The 18,061-nt window shown below is 29.4% G+C and overlaps 1 protein-coding gene across 1 annotated transcript in view; it reads right to left on the minus strand.

Moving 5' to 3' along the window:
* Positions 1-18,061, minus strand: part of LOC100160173 (dedicator of cytokinesis protein 3) — a 38,495-nt gene continuing 20,434 nt past the window's right edge. Inside the window, exons 7-29 of the mRNA XM_029486347.1 lie at positions 9,720-9,804; positions 9,602-9,637; positions 9,377-9,525; positions 9,198-9,279; positions 8,336-9,086; positions 6,635-6,916; positions 6,066-6,357; positions 5,661-5,904; positions 5,388-5,577; positions 4,952-5,202; positions 4,428-4,863; positions 4,134-4,368; positions 4,035-4,052; positions 3,556-3,967; positions 3,301-3,495; positions 3,081-3,222; positions 2,499-3,022; positions 2,284-2,426; positions 1,973-2,194; positions 1,775-1,902; positions 1,650-1,708; positions 1,403-1,574; positions 1-1,335 (exon numbers count right to left, since the gene is read on the minus strand). Coding sequence (XP_029342207.1) covers positions 1,271-1,335; positions 1,403-1,574; positions 1,650-1,708; positions 1,775-1,902; positions 1,973-2,194; positions 2,284-2,426; positions 2,499-3,022; positions 3,081-3,222; positions 3,301-3,495; positions 3,556-3,967; positions 4,035-4,052; positions 4,134-4,368; positions 4,428-4,863; positions 4,952-5,202; positions 5,388-5,577; positions 5,661-5,904; positions 6,066-6,357; positions 6,635-6,916; positions 8,336-9,086; positions 9,198-9,279; positions 9,377-9,525; positions 9,602-9,637; positions 9,720-9,804 — 5,113 coding nt within the window. The 3' untranslated portion in view covers positions 1-1,270. The remainder of the gene's footprint in view (positions 1,336-1,402; positions 1,575-1,649; positions 1,709-1,774; positions 1,903-1,972; positions 2,195-2,283; positions 2,427-2,498; positions 3,023-3,080; positions 3,223-3,300; positions 3,496-3,555; positions 3,968-4,034; positions 4,053-4,133; positions 4,369-4,427; positions 4,864-4,951; positions 5,203-5,387; positions 5,578-5,660; positions 5,905-6,065; positions 6,358-6,634; positions 6,917-8,335; positions 9,087-9,197; positions 9,280-9,376; positions 9,526-9,601; positions 9,638-9,719; positions 9,805-18,061) is intronic.

Raw genomic sequence — 18,061 nt, forward strand, 5'->3', positions numbered from 1 at the left:
TTTTAACAGTTTTTATAATACGTTTAAGTAGCTTAATTTTTTTTTTTTTTTGTTAGGTCTTCTTGTTTCACCCTGTATTGTTGTAAGAGAACGCAACCCCTGCATGAGTTGTCCTCTGTTATACAAACAGTAAATGGACAATTCCCCTACGGACATTTCTGTGACTCTGTGACTCTTTTAAGACAAAATTAGACAATAGACAAAAAAAAATATTTTCATATTCTACTCGTTTTTAAAAAATTTTGGAAGAAAAAAGCCTGCGTTAAAAAAAGTATCGGGGAAAAATGTCCAACTACAGGAAAAATGTCCGGGAGGAAATTGTCCATAATTCCTTACATACCGTACAAATTTGAGTTCAGCAATTTCAATTTTGTGTTGTTCATAATTAAGAATGAATTCAACTTTTATAGAAGTTAAAGACAAGAAGTAAGAACGTTCTCTGTGTTCTCACGTTGGTTGTTTTACAATAATATAATTTTTAAGTGACCTATTAGAATTTTTAATTTTAATATTTTACATACTCATAACTTGGTTAAAAATAAATAAAAAAACGAAGAGAGAGACCACAGATAATGCTCTTAGATTCTATACCTTTAAGTTTTATAATAGATCAGTTCACTCTAATATATTTTATGATAACCTCACAAAATTGGAACTGCTAGACGTACATTGTAGTATCTATGTTAAGTTAAACATTGACAACGCATGCTAATACACAACTTCCTCTAAAACTGTTGTATAATAATATTGTAAAAATATTTTCGGTCTACAATAAAATTTTAAGAACTAAAAATTGTAATTATTAATAGTTAATAAAAATAATGTTTACAGTAAAATTAAGTATGAGTAATGAGAATTAATATTCAAAAATGGAAAAAAAACCATACAAGTTTAGTATATTGTCAAAAGAGATGAAGAATATTGTTTCCCTCTGATGGTCGTCCAGTAAATATTAAATACCATATAGAATAAATGTAATCGTTAAGTATATGAAAATGGCCAATCGGATAGGATTGATAGGTATAAATAGTAATGCTCAATGCTCATACACACATAAATAACACTGATCGAATTACATTCTAATTTTTAACTTAAGTCATAAAAAAAAACTGTTAAAAAAAAATATGATAAAATAAAAACATCACAAACACACTCAATAATGCAATAATGCGGTATAAAAATAATTTAAGAATAACTTAATACATATTAACTAATAGTTACATTTATGCATATAATGGCACCAATTCTAAAATAAGAGTCTTGTATTTGACTAGGGGCTGGATTCCAAGCGTCTCATTGTTCCAGGCACAGAATAATTTTCCAGAATCGGAAGTTCTAAAATACGAATATATTAAACAAAGTATATTTGAAAGTATGTGATCTAAAGATATTTGGTTTCTACCATTTGGCTCAGAATTAGATAGAGGTTGTGTATTCTTGGGTGGCAACGGAGGTGGCGTTTTATCTTTATCGATTGAAGGTAACACAAATTCTTCATATGATGCCGAATGTAAAGATTCTGAATAGCCTGAATCACGCAACACTGGTGTATCTAAATCATTAATTTCAGAATCCTAAAAAGAAAAATAATATTATCAAATAAAATGGTAAACATTTTGATCTAAAATTACAATAGAAACATTACTTACACGGCGCAAAGGTAATCTTCGTGGCAATGGAGGCGCGTCACTGGTTCTCCTTTCTGGGGCTAAAAATGAATAAATGAATAAATAACTAATTGAACATTTTATAAGAATGTTAGCTTCAATGTTACCTCTTGGAGGTAATGGTGGTGGAGAACTCTCTTCAAGTGTCCATGAATTTCTCATACTACTATCTATAGAGTGCCTTGGTAAATTGGGACTTCCTGGTTTCCAAGAACTATTCGATTTAGGATCAACTCTAAATTATCAACAAAATTTACAGTAAGTTTATAAATAAAAATATCATAATTTTACAAAATATTATTTACTTAATCTTATTGTTTGGTAAGGATCCTTCAGATTTAATACGATTTTCTCTATGTGGAACTACTGGAGCACATGCATCTGGTAGATCAAATGTCTTGCTATATATATCTTCGTACTCATCACGTCGTTCATCAAAGTAAGTTACGGTATTTGTATACTCTTCAGTAGAACGGAAATGGAAATTATTATCAATTGGAACACATGGTATTGGTGGTAATGGGGTACTAAAACAATTGAAGGTTGGTTTGTTATAACATTATTTAATAAATTATTTATTTGTATTTTTCAAAAAAGTATTATCGGTTATTCATACTTAATTATGCTTTCTGGTGGAGGTGGGGCTCTCAAGTTCTGCTTCAGTTGTACCATGCGTTCCACTAAACGTTGATGAAGAGGCTGTACTTCAGGCGGTGCCAATTGACCATGAATTAACAGTCCATTTTCTACTATTTCAATCTAGAAAAATTAACATGTAAAATATAATTTCATACGAGTACATTAAATCTTTGATGAAATTTATTATCCTACTTGATGATTTATAGATGAGCTTAAATGTAAAACGTGTGAGTAATATTGAGGATTATTTTGAACAAAGTCTTGAGAAAAGAATGCTGACTGGTATTTAGATATGCCACCCATAACATTTGCATCAATTGTTCCTTGAAGTCTCATACTTAATGGATTAATGTTTCTTTTAGGCTCGTTTGTGTATTGATTAATTATAAGTTTTAAGTTTTTGTTAACAGAATCAATAGTTTCGCAAGCAAATTTAATTGGTGGCACTTCCTCGGTTGTTGTACTTATAACTTCAAACCACCTAAGTATACCAGGCAGACGTTCACTAGTAATCAGAATAGTACGTTCCAGCCAAAGACTTTTGAATTCATTATCTCGATCTACCAGACCTTTGTGCATAGGTCTATCTAATTGGAAAGTACAAACATCATTTACTTCATAAAAACGTCCTACTTTTTCAGGAATCATAGCTAAAGGTTTGTCAGAAGAAGGTGGACCAATGTCTGGAAATGGTTTTACATTGCAAATCTGGATATCTGAAATGTAAGTTAAAAGTTAAATCTTTGAAATTTATTTATAATAAATATAACGTACATTGAGCATCAGACTGTAAAATTGTCTGCGATGGTGGACTATTTTTTGTTAGAAGCTGGGCAGTTGGAAATTCAGTTTGCAATCGTTGGGTAAAAGCTTCCATGCGTTCATATTCTAAACCTCTATAAACAAAGACTTTATTCTGAAAAAATAATTTATAATTATTATAAAAATATTTTAGATATTTAAATACTAATCAATAAATTAAAAATGTAGGTACCCGAACAAAAAGTGGAAATCCTTGTCCATAAAATCCAACTTTAAAGTATTCTGGTTCAGGTCGTAATTGAGTAAGAATATTGTCACAGAATTTGGCTTGTGTTTTCAATACTGCACTTAATCTAGTGTAATCAAATAATCGTTTTTCATAGAAATCTGATAACTCTTTTAGTAAAGGTAGTCCTTTTTCCCAACACTGTAACAATAATTACATAAAATAAAATAGTTTAACTTTTGATGTTTCTATACAACTTACTTTTCCTTTATCAAAGTATTGAATAATTTCATGATATAGCTGTTCTTTTCTTTGCCATTGACAAATTGAAGTAGCTGGATCACCTTGTAGTACTGGCCCATCTGTCCAAGTCAGTTGATCAGCATAAAGTTTAAGTGTAAATCCAGCCTCAGTGAAATTATCAGCAGAAACGTGCAAATCATGAAGTTTGTAAATATATCTTAAGTACATTTCTTTTCTATCAAATTCATTTTTGTAGAAATTTAACAAGTTCACTGTACATGACATACGTTTGTCACGATTATCATCACCGCGCATTACACTCCTATAATCTAATAGTCTTTCTAATAAACGTGTAACAGAATGAATGAACACTGAACCCGTTTCTTGCCAACTACCATCTTGTTCTTCTTGATGTACTCTTTCTAATAGTCTATAAAATCATACAAAAAATAAAATGTAATTACACTTTTATTTTTATTAAGTTTCATTGGACTTACACTATACTCAAATTTTCCCTATATGCAGCATATACAAAACAATTATCTATATCAATTAATTGACTTAAGACTAAATTTTTTAAAACCATAAAAACTTACATAGTATTGAAAAGTTGTCTGTATTCATCGTCACCCTTGTTTTCACTAATCAAATAATCCAATTTGTCAATAAGTTCTGATTCGACTTCTTTGAAATTGCCTCGAGCTCGTTGTTCACATTCCATCATATCAAAAAATATGTGAAGTGTTGCTTTACGCAATTCAGCTTCTGGTACCAAAGTCACTTTTAGAAATGGTCCCACCATGGATGGTATAAAATTTATCTTGTGGTCGCCTATAAAATTATAATTGAGTTTATTGGAATTTTTTTTTAAGATCAAAAATGTATTTTACCAAGTTTTGACCACACAGACAGTATTTGATATCCCATCAGTACTCTCATATCACCATATTTCTCAATAATCTTTGTTCGCTTTACAATAGTGAACGTTTCCAACTGAAGAGCAGGTTGAGTGAGAAATGCTACAGCTAATTTAAAATAAGTGGACCACACTTGGTAATCAAAATGGGGCCATGTCTCTAAAAAGCAAAATACTAGTGGCTTGGCTAATTGTTGTAGAGCTGCTAGAATTACATTGTTGGTAGTCATTTTTATAACCATCCAATCAGTTGGAAATACATCATGTTTAATTAAATGTCTAAACAATAAAAATGCTCTCAATAGAAAATCTTTTAGAGGTTTACGATCGCCCAATTCTTCCCAAAGTCGTTTGTAATGATAATCGTCAAGAAGTTGTAATAGAGAAACTAAGCATGCAACCATGTTGGCCTAAAAATAGAATTATACAATATTTAAGATAAATGATACTATAATAGTATTTAATATTAATTCATAATAAGACCTAAAAGTAACTTACCAATACAGAGACCATTCTATCAATTACAATAAGACATGTTTCAATTAACATATCTAATGTACTAAGACTCAATATTTCTAAATCGCGGCGAAAACATATGTTAACCTTGCTACTGTCGTGTGATCGATTTAAATGGAATAGAAATGTTAAAATTTCTCCCAGGATATCTGTACAAAGTTGAATTTCTTCTCTAGCACTAATATGGTGTCTTAGATGTTTACACATTGTTATCAACAATAAATTTCTTGCTTCTAAAATGTAACAAATACAACAAAATTACAATATAATATGCTAAAATCTAATTGATTCAAACGTAAATAAATAAATAAATAAATAAATAAATAAAATCTTGTTTATAAGCCTAAAGACATATAATAAACATGTACATCTATATTTATTTAAATTGTACTATAAGTCATATTTTATAATATATTACCATCATCTTTGAAAACCTTTCCAGCTACCAAATCTTTAATAGCGCCTAATTTAGCTTGGGTCAATGGTGTAGGTAGATCACGAGATGGCAAGCAATCTAACATGGATACTCCAAGTTTAGCTACCTCGATAACTGGTAATACTTGAACTAATTGATCAAACACAGCACTTGCACTTTGCAATAACGCAATCTGTAAGGAAGAAAAATAGTTGTAAACAACATATTATACATTCATTTGAATAATTATTCAAATAAATAATATTTTTTTTTTACCTGAGTAGGTAAAATCATTTCAAAAGATGAACACAACATTTTGTCCAATGAAGCAAACACACGATGTACATCATAACGGAAACTATCTTCAAACTGTCCACCAGTAGCACGAGAAAATAATAGACGAGACTGAATAACAAATTTGAAAATATATTCTAACGAGCGGAAACATTTTTGTATAGGCTCTTGGCGGTCTGTAGACATAACTAACTCAGCACAATGTTGAACACTGCTTAATAACCCTCTAAATATAAAATAGGCAAAAAAATGTATTATATATTTATAATTTTATAAAATATAAATTTTGTTTTTCAATTTAATCAATTAAACAATTTTTGTCACAAAAACGATATTTATCACAGGCATATTAGATATCTATGGTATTTATTATAATAAGGCAATTACTTGTATACTAAAGCCGCAGCAAAATGTTCTTTGATGTAGGCGTTCATTACTGGTTTAAAATGTTCAAATTTGCTGTCATAGAGTAAACTAAAAATGCTGACTAGAACGTGAAATACAAGTCCAGAGTGGATGGTTGAATTACCATCGTCAGTGGAAAACATCGAGAAGAGAGCGTCCAATATGTCTTGTAAGAACTTTACAAGTTCTTCTCCATCCAGGCGTAAAGCTCGCGTCAGGGCTTCTTGAATCCGGTGAGGGTGTTCTTTCCATTGCAACAATGACAACAAATCCACTGAAAACACAAACATCGCACAGTATTTACAGTTTATTTGTAAACAAAAACCAATGAAATATCACGACATAGTCTAATCGGATTTATTCGAACAAAATAAACGTTTCAACTAAAGCCTTTATGTTTGTGTGTGCAACACGAATTTGAAACGTGCAATTTCGATTTTTTTCTGATGTGGTTTTAAACTTTTAACTAGACTTGATGAAACAATTGGCTGTCGCCTATATAGGGCTTGGCGTCCGTGTTATAAAATAATTCAGATGGTTATAATAGGTACCATTTTGCGTCAATTTTGTCGAACACAACATCGTGCGAATCGTCATTATCTCTTTATGGCTGCACGAGAACACAGAACCCGGCTCCGGTGAACTGGTCCAAGTAGACGATTCGTGTACGCTGGCGGCCAGACCTAAGTAATCGACCGGGTGAGGTTTCGTGCGTTCGTCGCAGCGGTAGACGAACAATTCGTGTACGCCGTCTTGTAGGGTAGCCTCTTCGGGTTCCATCAGCCGCGCGAACGATATTCCGAACAGTTTCTTGTTATCCGCTTTGTCACGAGCTAGAAACGCAAATGCCAAATTAACGTGATTAGGTGGTCCGTATATAGCAATCCGCGCAGTTTTAATACAGCCTATATTAAAACTGTATTATACAGCCACCTAATTCATAGGTACATTGGGTAAACAATTTTCTACGATTAAAGTTTTCAATTTCAATATTAACATTAATTAATGGAGACGGTGTGGCCGAGCGGACTACGGCGTCCGGTTCGAATCTTGACCACGGGCAGCTTTTTCTCTCTGGGCAGGCAATTGTCTGCTGTCTAGAGAGAGAGGCCGCCAACCCCCGACCGAGCATGACAGAAACCTACGGGTGCCCAATTTGAAATTCTGCCCTACAAACAAACAGCTAATGGCCATAGTTGCCGGGCTTAATGATCAATAAAAAAAATACATTTATTGAATTTTTTAATACCTATATTATAAGGGTCAGTAAAGTATAATAATCATTAAAAATATTAATACAATTAAAGCTAGGTAAGCAAAATTAATCAAGGACAATGAGATTGCACTTTTAATTTTGGAGTACCTAGGATTAATAATAAATTAATATTACATTTTTTTTCCAGGTAAAATTGTATTTATTTTAACATCATCTTAATCTTTAGACTCTAAGCCCATCGACTGTAAAATGACTAATAGTAATTTTGACTAAGTTAATTTATTGAAATGAATCAATTTTAAACTATGGATGTGTAAGGCTTAAACACTAATCAATCAATTTTTAGGTACTTATTATTCAGTTGAAAATTAATAATATTATTACATCATATGCCTAATAAACTATAGTAAAGAATAAACAAAAATTAAACAATTAAACTCGTATAAGATACGTCGTACGTGATTAATAAATTGATCATTTAGTAGGTGTAGCCGTGTAGGTACTTACTGCTACTTGTTATACCTTGTATTGAACTAAAAATAAAATATACCTAATATAAAAAAATTGTAGCCCTTTATACATCTATTCATCCTTTATAAATTATGTCTATTCTGTGCCTATACTAAGAAATATCTATTAAAGTTGTAATATTATAATGTATAATGTATATAATATGTTTACTATTATTTATAAATTATAATAGGTAAATACATTACATTTTACAGAATTGCTTAGTACCTATAATAATAAGCCTAACATTTTTTTATATTATATTTTATTTTTATTTCAATACAAAGTAAAGTATAACAAGTATAGCATAATACCAGTACCTATTAAAATACTTAATTATTAATTTATTGATCGCGTTAATCTCAAGTGAATGAGCGGTTTCCACTTGGCGGGATGGTAATTTTCTTACGGCCAGGAGATGGGCAATAACAGACTAGCAAAATAGTAACTGTATATTATCATGATACGGTTATGTTTAAATTATATCTCTACTATTAAAATAACGTGCAGCGAGGCGATAGCTTACTAGAACAGTGTCTGTACTCGAATCGTATGTGCGCAATATTGTACTTCTCGATGGGCACGGCCAGTCGGATGGTCTCCATCCAACACGGGGCGTTGTGGTGGTAGATGATCATCGAACGGTATTCGGAAGACGAGTCCGTTCCCGACGCGCCCCATATGCAGTCCGGGACCACGTTGCCCTCGTAGTCGAGAACGACGATGGATACCTCAATGTTCTTGCCCGTCGACTTGCCACCCTTCTCGAACTCGCCCCTCTCCAGGGTCAGGTACAGGTCGTTCCTCACGTGTCCCGGCATTATCACGTCCGGGAAACCCATCTTCTTCGTAGTCGACACGTTTTTGAACGCCAACGGGTTCTCCTCGCGCACCTGCCGCAGGTCGCCGTCGAGTATCCGCAGCGATATGACGATACCGTAGTTGGGGTGGCTGGACAGCGGGCTGTACTTGCTGTTCTGTTTCCGGATCAGTGTGTCGTGCAGCTGACAGAAGTCCTTCTCGTCCGCCTGAAACACGCGGAACGTGAACTCCCGCTCGTCGCCGCCGCTGCTGTTCGCGGTCAGCATTTCGCCGATGTTCAGGACGGCAACTCCCAACGGACGCTTGAAGTAGGACGCCGGTGTCTGTGCAGACGATGACGATGACGACGACGACAAAGACACTTTTTTGGACGACTCGGAGTACACCATTTTGCCTATGCGCATCACGTGAGCAACGATGTAAAGGTCACGCGACAAGTCTTGCAACCCGAGTTCCTATTATACCAACGAAATATAGTCGGGTGCATGCATTCATATTATATTATTATAATTTATAACAGTCTAATCGATAAATAATTTAATGGTCGAGAGACATTCAAAACTTACGGTAAAAATCGTACAATTATTGTGTAATTTTTCTATATAATTAGAAAAGCCTTCTTTAGAAATTTTCACTAAAAATCGTTCACTGAAAATTTTCAAAAACGATGCGGTATTAATATAAAGTGATTGAGAAACATAATAAAATATTAATATTATGTTCACAACAAATATAAAACACCTGCCTGATAAATTTAAAGTTTTTGGCATCGTAGAGTGAAAAATATACTTCAGTTTCTTCCCCGATATGGTAACCGAAGTCTCGCATACACATAAACATATGACGTGTCTGGATTTTAGACGTATCCTTAGGTCTTCTTATCGTTCCTCGTGCCTAAAATTATGAAAAAATGGTTTTTAATTTATTGTTATTAAATAACTCTATAATAATAGAAGGATAAAATACTAACCGATACACCTTGAATGTTTTCCGAACTTTGAACATGCTGAAAATTAAAAAAAGAAAAGTTATACGTCTAAAAACAATTAAATAATATAGGTGATGTTTGCATAGTTAAATACACTTACGACTTTGTAAAGCTCTACGGCACTCATTGTAGCCGGATCAACCATCTCGGCACCACACCTAGGAACTAAATCCAGTCCAAGTTTTCTAAAAAAAAAAACCCCACATGTTTAGTACCTATTTAAAACTATATATTTGTATTATTATGAGGTCTGGAGTAAAGGAATTGTTTGTACAAGATCAGTGGCCTGCAAATTCCACACTGATATTTGTTAATGTTAATTTATTGTTTTCTTCTCTTTAATGTATAGGTAATATTGTAATAAAATATTTGTCAATTGACAGTTACAACAGTCTAAAATATACGATGATAAAAATAATAAATTATTTGGTGTATTATTGTATCTACTATATTTGGAAAGTATTATAATATCAACAGTAATATTAAACTACCTATTAAAGTTTTTTAAACAAATTTAATTTGGAATTTTTTTTCTCAAAGTATAATATAGAGTAAAATTAATTTTTAGTTTAACTTAAATTTAAAATCATATGGATATTAAATAAAAAAGGTATGAGATTTAGGATGTGATGCCCATTTATAGTTACCCGTATAAATTTGTATCTTCTACCCCTGCACATTGTCATATTTTTCAATTTTTACATATCACTGAGTTTTAATTTTAATCCGTACATATTTTACCATTTGCTATGGCCTATGGTAGTTGTTTTAATTCTTCACTTAACACTTTACACAATGTACGATACCTATAGAATAATATCAATATATTGTAACTTAACCATCTATATATTATATTACATTATTACCTATCACATATTATATATTCCTTATAGCATCGCCATCCACTCATGTTGACAATCTATGTGTATACTAAATAGTTAATGTGAAATTACATTAATTATTAAGATTACGCAAATAGTCGTTATTTTTTATCATCTTTTAATATTTTTTCTATAATTGGTGAATGATTATAGTGAACAGCTAAATTAAATACTAGATTCTAGTTATTGGATAAACATGAAGAAATAAACGGTTTAAGATTAAATATTTGATAATGAAAAATCTGTTACTAATCGTGTAATATTTTATTTATAATGTAATATTGTATTAATTCACAGATGGTTAAGAAAATATGTTATTCGTGATTATTATTTATTAATTGTTAAGGTAAAAACCAAGGAAATCCATGTATTGTGTGAAAGATATTATAGATACCTCACTTTTTGAATTAAAACAACTAACTAAAATCATTTAAATATTCAAAATTTGAATATTAAGTAGGTAGCTTAAAATTAGTGTGGATATTTTCATTGAGTGTAGATGATAAATTAAGCACCGTGTTTAAATATCCAAATATGTCGTCAACATATAAACTTCAATTTTCATATAGACGAAATAATATTGATACATAATTAAGCTAAACTATATTCTAAATTCAAGTAAAGAAAATTTATTAGAAATGTTTATTACATTTTCAAGCTTTTTTAATCGCATACAAAAAAAAACTAAAAAGTTGAACATTTTAAATGTCTATAAATAGGTATCACAAAATGCCAAAATATTTCAAAATGTATAATTTAGGTAATATTATAATGTCAATAAAATTTTTATATAAAAAGTATCTATACAGTTATTCATTTTTTAGTTACTAAGAACAAAAAGTAAAAAAAAACAAAATCAATTTTGTCAATTGTCTTTGTTTTCTTGATTATTTTAAAAAATATTGGGAATATTTACTTTTTACTGTCCCCCTTCCACAAATATAAAAGTACTAACTAGATCTAATTTTATATAGGTACGCCCATACGGCTACATAGGTACTTTTTAAAATAATTATTGTGATATAATATATGTCAACAATATTATATGACATATCCTTAGTATAACAGCATTTTTGCAATAGCATACAATAATTATTACCAAATCTAAATATTTTATAAACGTCTTTGTCTATATAAAATATAATAATATACGTAAAAGACAACAGATTCAAGATCCACGAATAGTATTTTTATATTACAACAAAATAACTTAAATCGTTACTCATTGACATTAAAATATCTAATTTCGTCAAAATTTGAACTTAAAATATCTATGAAAAAAATTCGATTGTTGTGTATACTAGACCCTATAGTAGTATAGTACCTATATTACCATTTTCATTTCAACGCACTGCATTGAATAAACTTAGATAATACCTACATCTTAATATATTTAAATTGATCGTTGTTGTTGTGTACTTATACGTATCTATACGGTATTATAATGTAAAGTAGTTGTATATAAAACCTAGAATCATATAACTTCGTAACCTAATACAGGGTGTTCTACAAAGAATGAATTGATTTTGAATAGGTATTTATACATTTTTGTTGGTAAGAGCTATTATAAAAATGAATATAGCACATGTTACAGCCTACAGGATACTTTCCCAAATTTTCTATGACTAATGTGGCTGTGTCCCATAGATAGAGATTTGATTGAATTTCAGATTTGGGGGGGGGGGGGGCTAAACTCTAGTAACATAAAATGAGCTAAATAATAACATAAAAATAATATTATTTAAATCTTGGAAAATTCTGGTTACCTATTACTTATTCTGGTGTGACAGAAGCTACTGTTGTTGTGGTGTCGTCATGGTGGAATGAAATCAAAATGTTAACCAACTGATAAAGTCAATTTGAACTTATCAGTCACTTCTATAGAGTCAACTGTTGGCATTTGTATAAACGTCTGAGACAAGAATAATACTGGGAAAAATGTACACGCTATTTCGATTTGAAAATGTAATCGACCAAAGCCGGTTCATTATTTATGAGGTTATTTTACTAAACTTAAAATTGAATACGTCTAGAAATTATAAAAAAGATAGAAAATTACCAACAAAGTTAATAACTATACGCGTATTAATTATTATATATTCAGGTATTGATATATACCTAGTATATTATATAGTAATCGTATAGATATTACTCAGTAATAATCAGTATAATAGCTTAGATATTTGTATACCTTTATATATATATACAGATATACTCGCATACAATGATTACTAAACAAATGTATACCAAATAAAAAACTCATTAAACGAGATAAAATTAAGTCTATAATATGCTTAATAGTTACCTAATAACTACTTATTTACATATTACCACATTAATAAACTAAATTACTTTAATGAAAATATTACAAAATTAAATTATATTCCCATAATTTTCCTCGAATTATATACGATAAGCTCAATTTGACAATCAATGCAAAAGACGAAATGAACACTATTGAACAGTATAGAAAACGCTTTAATTTTGGTAAAGTTATTAATTAAAGATATATTATAACATATTATGCATATTATATATTATTATGTATTCCACAAGCATGTGGAATTTACCTAGCATGTGTATTAAATATTAACATATTATCAAGCAGTATACAGACCAAATACTACAATTAACAATAGCAATATAACACATTACCGTTGTTTTACCTAAGGAACAATTAGTATAAGACTGTAGATAATTTACGTTAATTTACATTTTTTAACTGGTGCGCCAAACCAGTCAACTTGCCAACATGTTTACATTTGAAAAGGATAAATTATTCAGTCAATTATAATGTTAATAAACATAGTACAAATGAATAAACATCACGAATAAATATACCAATCAAACAAGATTTTAAAGAATATTAAATTAATTTAAAAAATATCAAACGTTTTATATTACGCCAAAAATATCTAAGGCCGAATGTATTGAATTTTGATATATTATTCATACAGGTATACTCAATTAGTCAATCTTTATATTATATTATAATACGAATAATAAGAACTAAAATTATAGTATGGTTTAAATAGAGATATAATATATAAGAATAAATTAAAAACATAATTAAAATAATCTTGTTAAAATTTGAGAATTTGTTATTATTATTGTTAGATTTCAATGCCTTTTACTATTATCTTACAAGTCACAACAATGTTTTTTTTTATATTAACAAAAAATTTAAAAACGAAATAAGAACATTCATAATATTTTGATCACATGTGTGTGTTCAATAGGTTTCAAATAAAATGATAATGTTCAATGACATCGATGAAAGTAAGTTGATACTAATAATAATAAACGTATAACATATTATTATATTATATTGAAACCACAGGAGCTACCAATAATGAATATAAGATCAGTTCACTACAACATTATTAACGACCCAAGTACCCAGCACGAAAGATTTAAAACAAGTTCAACGACTGTTTAATTTGCACACACACGAAATACCAACAGTCAATATATTATGTAAATTGAATCGTTAAAAATAATACAAAATACAACATATTTTAATAATATAACGTCCAACAACTATTATACAGCAATATGTTAACATGAGTATAATATATCTAGTTTTTAGTTTTTACTATAGCCTATAGGTGGGAACGTAGGTACATATTGTTAGGTATATTACGCTTAAATAAATTATTAAGTCACAATTTTATACTTCACTAATTATCAATAGTTATTATTTTTTATGACCTATATAGCATGATACAGTAGATACCATTAGTGTATATTATATTATAATATATATGTATAGAATATACGTACAATATATTATTTATTTAAATATGTCCTTGATGTATTAAGGAACGTAATATACTAATATAATATTAATTAATACTACCCAGTAACAGAATCAAAAAAGTTAGGTACCCAATTAAAATATAAGAATAACAATTTAATAGAAAAGAAAGTAGGTAGGTATTTAAAGTTTAAACAATAGTGATTACAAAATAAAACTAAATCTATCCAATCATAATATATCGGCATAAATGTCAGTATCTTTGGACCTTTAGTAGTCCTTTAGTAGTCCCTTTTTACAGTGGCGTCTTCAGGAGTTTTCATTGGGGCAGTGAGGTTGAGGATAATTTCTAGGAACATATTTATGTGGCCGGGGGGGGGGGGGGCTATAGGCGCACCTAAAAACGGGCACGTAAAAACCCATTTAACCCCATGAATCCCTCACCACCACGAGTACTGCCATGGTTTTTTAATACGCCATTGGATGAATAATAGGGTGGTCGGAATAAAAATTCTCAGGAAAAAAATCCCCGTCCCTTGGAAAAAAAATCCCCAAAATACGATATTACTCACAAGTCACAACCACATGCAAATGGTTGAACAAATATATTTAAACGTTAATTACTATATATAATTACCATTTACCACATTATTAATATTTAATTACAAATATGTATATTATATCATTCAAAAAAATTATATATAGTTAAAATAGAATATTAATGATAATATAATTACTATTTTGTTTTAAATTACGATAGTATATTATGTGTAATTCAATTTAACTACAAAAATTTGCAAATTATAAAATTGGAGTTTAAAATATCACAAATATAGCATATAATATTTTGAATGATCGATACGTCAAATAATACAGTTAAAAACATAGTATACAAACATATTATACAAAATATAGGTAATAATAATAATAATTATCAAACAATAATCTATTGAATGTAGGAACGAGGCACCTACTTACAGTAAAAACAGCATATACAAATATCTATTGTGAATAACTTTAAGATTAATATTAATCTAGACGTATTTTCAATGTAACATATTTTACGTATCGATCATTTGAAATATTTTTATAATATGCTACATTTGTGATGGTGAGACGTGAGTGGGTAGGTAGTAGGTACATTATTCATTCATTATAATTTCAATTTTAAACTACAATACTATAATTTACAAATGTTTGTAGTTAAGTTGAATTACTCATAATATTATATTATCATAATTTAAAACAAAATATTATTTATATTAACATTAATATTCTATTATTAGTATATATAATTTTTTTGAATGACATAATATAGTATAATATAATATAATATACGTATTTGTAATTTAATATTAATAATGTGGTAAATGGTAATTATAGATACTAATTAACGTTTAAAAAATATTTGTTCAACCATTTGCATGTGGTTGTGAGTAATATTGTAGTCTGGGGATTTTTTTTTCCTAGGGTCGAGGATTTTTTTTCGGGATTTGAATTGATAATAGTCAATTTACATACTACTAATATATGTTATAATGTTTATCAGATCATTATTTAAAATGTTTGTTCATCGGCTAATAGCTATACCTAAGGTAAGGTTATTTTTTTAAACTCAAATTTATCACTTTGGGAATTTCAAATTTGGAACTTTTCAGGAAATTAAATATGTATATTGTATAAAGTTTAGCTTAAATTGTAAAAATATTTACGTATATTATACTGTTCACAGATACAAATTTATTCATTTTGTATAAACTTTTTATATTTTAATAATTTTTAAATATATTTAATAATATATTTTAGTTCTAAATTTTACACAAAAGTCTTGTATAAAGTTAAAAGAATAACGTACATGTAGGTACATATAGGTGCAAATTTAATAAACCTAAATACTGACGTGGTGATAAACAGTGGTGCAATTACCGGGAGGGCAGTGCGTAGCTCCCAATTTATGACATAAGGGGCTAAACCAACAGGCAACAATTGCTAATGTCCGTATTTCATGAACAATTTCACAATAAATATCAAAAACATAATATTTTTATATAAGAAAAAAAATCACAAAACACGGTCCAATTCGATAATAATAATAATAATAATAATAATAATAAAGTCAAATTATCGGTCACAATTTCGAAAAATATAATATAAAAATACGAGTAGGTATGTACCCCGCTCTTGTATACACAATAATTTCTTGACATCAATGACTAACAGAGAAATAGTAGAGTATCTCACTACCTAGGTGGTGCAAAATACTTAATAATATAATATGTAGGGAATTTTCCCTTCATCCCCCAAACACTATATTTAAATCACTACACATCAATGATCAGTATAATAAAATTTAACACATTTTTGTTAACTATAAAAACTACTTTATTAATCACAATATAAATAATATAATATAAACACTGTTATACGATATCAAATATCAAATGTTTCTACTACTCAAGTTCAACCAGGATGAATAAAATAGATTACTATAATAATAATATATATTACCACATAGCACGATTATGTAATTTATTATGATATCAAATAGTCAACGTCCCAATCGGATGGTATTTTCGTCCTTTCCATGGGCTGGTTCAGTGGTAGGCTATTATTACCTTAAGATTAAATATGTTTTTTTTTATTTTTTTTATATTTGATATCAGTAGGTTTTATGTTTTGAGTTTACTGTTTGGTATTTATTAATTTATTATAATGTTGTAACTTGTATTTAACATAACTGTATAAATTATTTTTAACACACACACACAAATACTTATATTAGACACTTAATTTTATTTTTTGAATGGTTATGCATGCATGATCCATGGTCCATGCATGATTGTAAGTACTAATTAATAATTGTGTCAATACCAGAGTGCGACAGTTTATCAACATTTTAATATTTCAGAAATTTTATTTGGAAATAAATCATTAGAGAAGGAATATTTATATTTTGTCATTTAAATGCAATTTATTAAAAATATTTTCACAGGGGGTTCATTTTGTGATGCATTGACGCATCCGTGCTTCCCTGCAATGTCGACCAACAAACGTTCTTCTGTGGTATTTTTAAAATATTTGTTTTTACTTTTAATATAAAATTTGAATGTCATATTTGAAATTACGAAGAAGAGTTTAATAATATTGAATAAACAATGGTAGTGTTATAACCGTACAGGACCATAGGTTTAAATTCCAAAATGCGCCGTTGTTTATTAAATGTTTACAGAGATGTTTGACTATTCGAGTATTTGACTATAAAGTCCACGTCTCAGACAATCAAGTATTTGACTCTTGTCAGATATTATTAAACAATAAAAGACGATTTAAAATACTAGATAGATTTGATAAACACAATTGAAATGTATTGAGAAACTATCTATCGTGTTATCCAGCTGTTAAACTTCAATCAATATGGGCCATGACTGATGAAGTATCGGGAATAACATGTAGGTTCTAAATGTATGTATATGTCGTAGGCTATTTGGAAAATTAGTATTTTTGCGAAAAGACTATAGGCTCTTTGCAATAGGGTAGACCGTTTGTGAACTACTTATTATTTTTCCAAACGGCCTGCTGTTTTTCAGGCTTATTGCATACAGACTAACAGCATTTAGAACTTTTAAGAATTACAATAATTATAATATGATAATAACCATTTTACTTATTTTCCGACAAAGCGCATCTATTTGTTTTGCACGGTGTCTTGCAAAAATATGTGTAACATGTAAACTGATCAAGCAAAATAGGTTGTACAAAAAACTGCGAAATATTTATTAAAAACATGTAAACATTATCTACTTT

This window comes from Acyrthosiphon pisum, chromosome A1 (assembly GCF_005508785.2).
Source record: "Acyrthosiphon pisum isolate AL4f chromosome A1, pea_aphid_22Mar2018_4r6ur, whole genome shotgun sequence".
Taxonomy (NCBI): Eukaryota; Metazoa; Arthropoda; class Insecta; order Hemiptera; family Aphididae; genus Acyrthosiphon; species Acyrthosiphon pisum.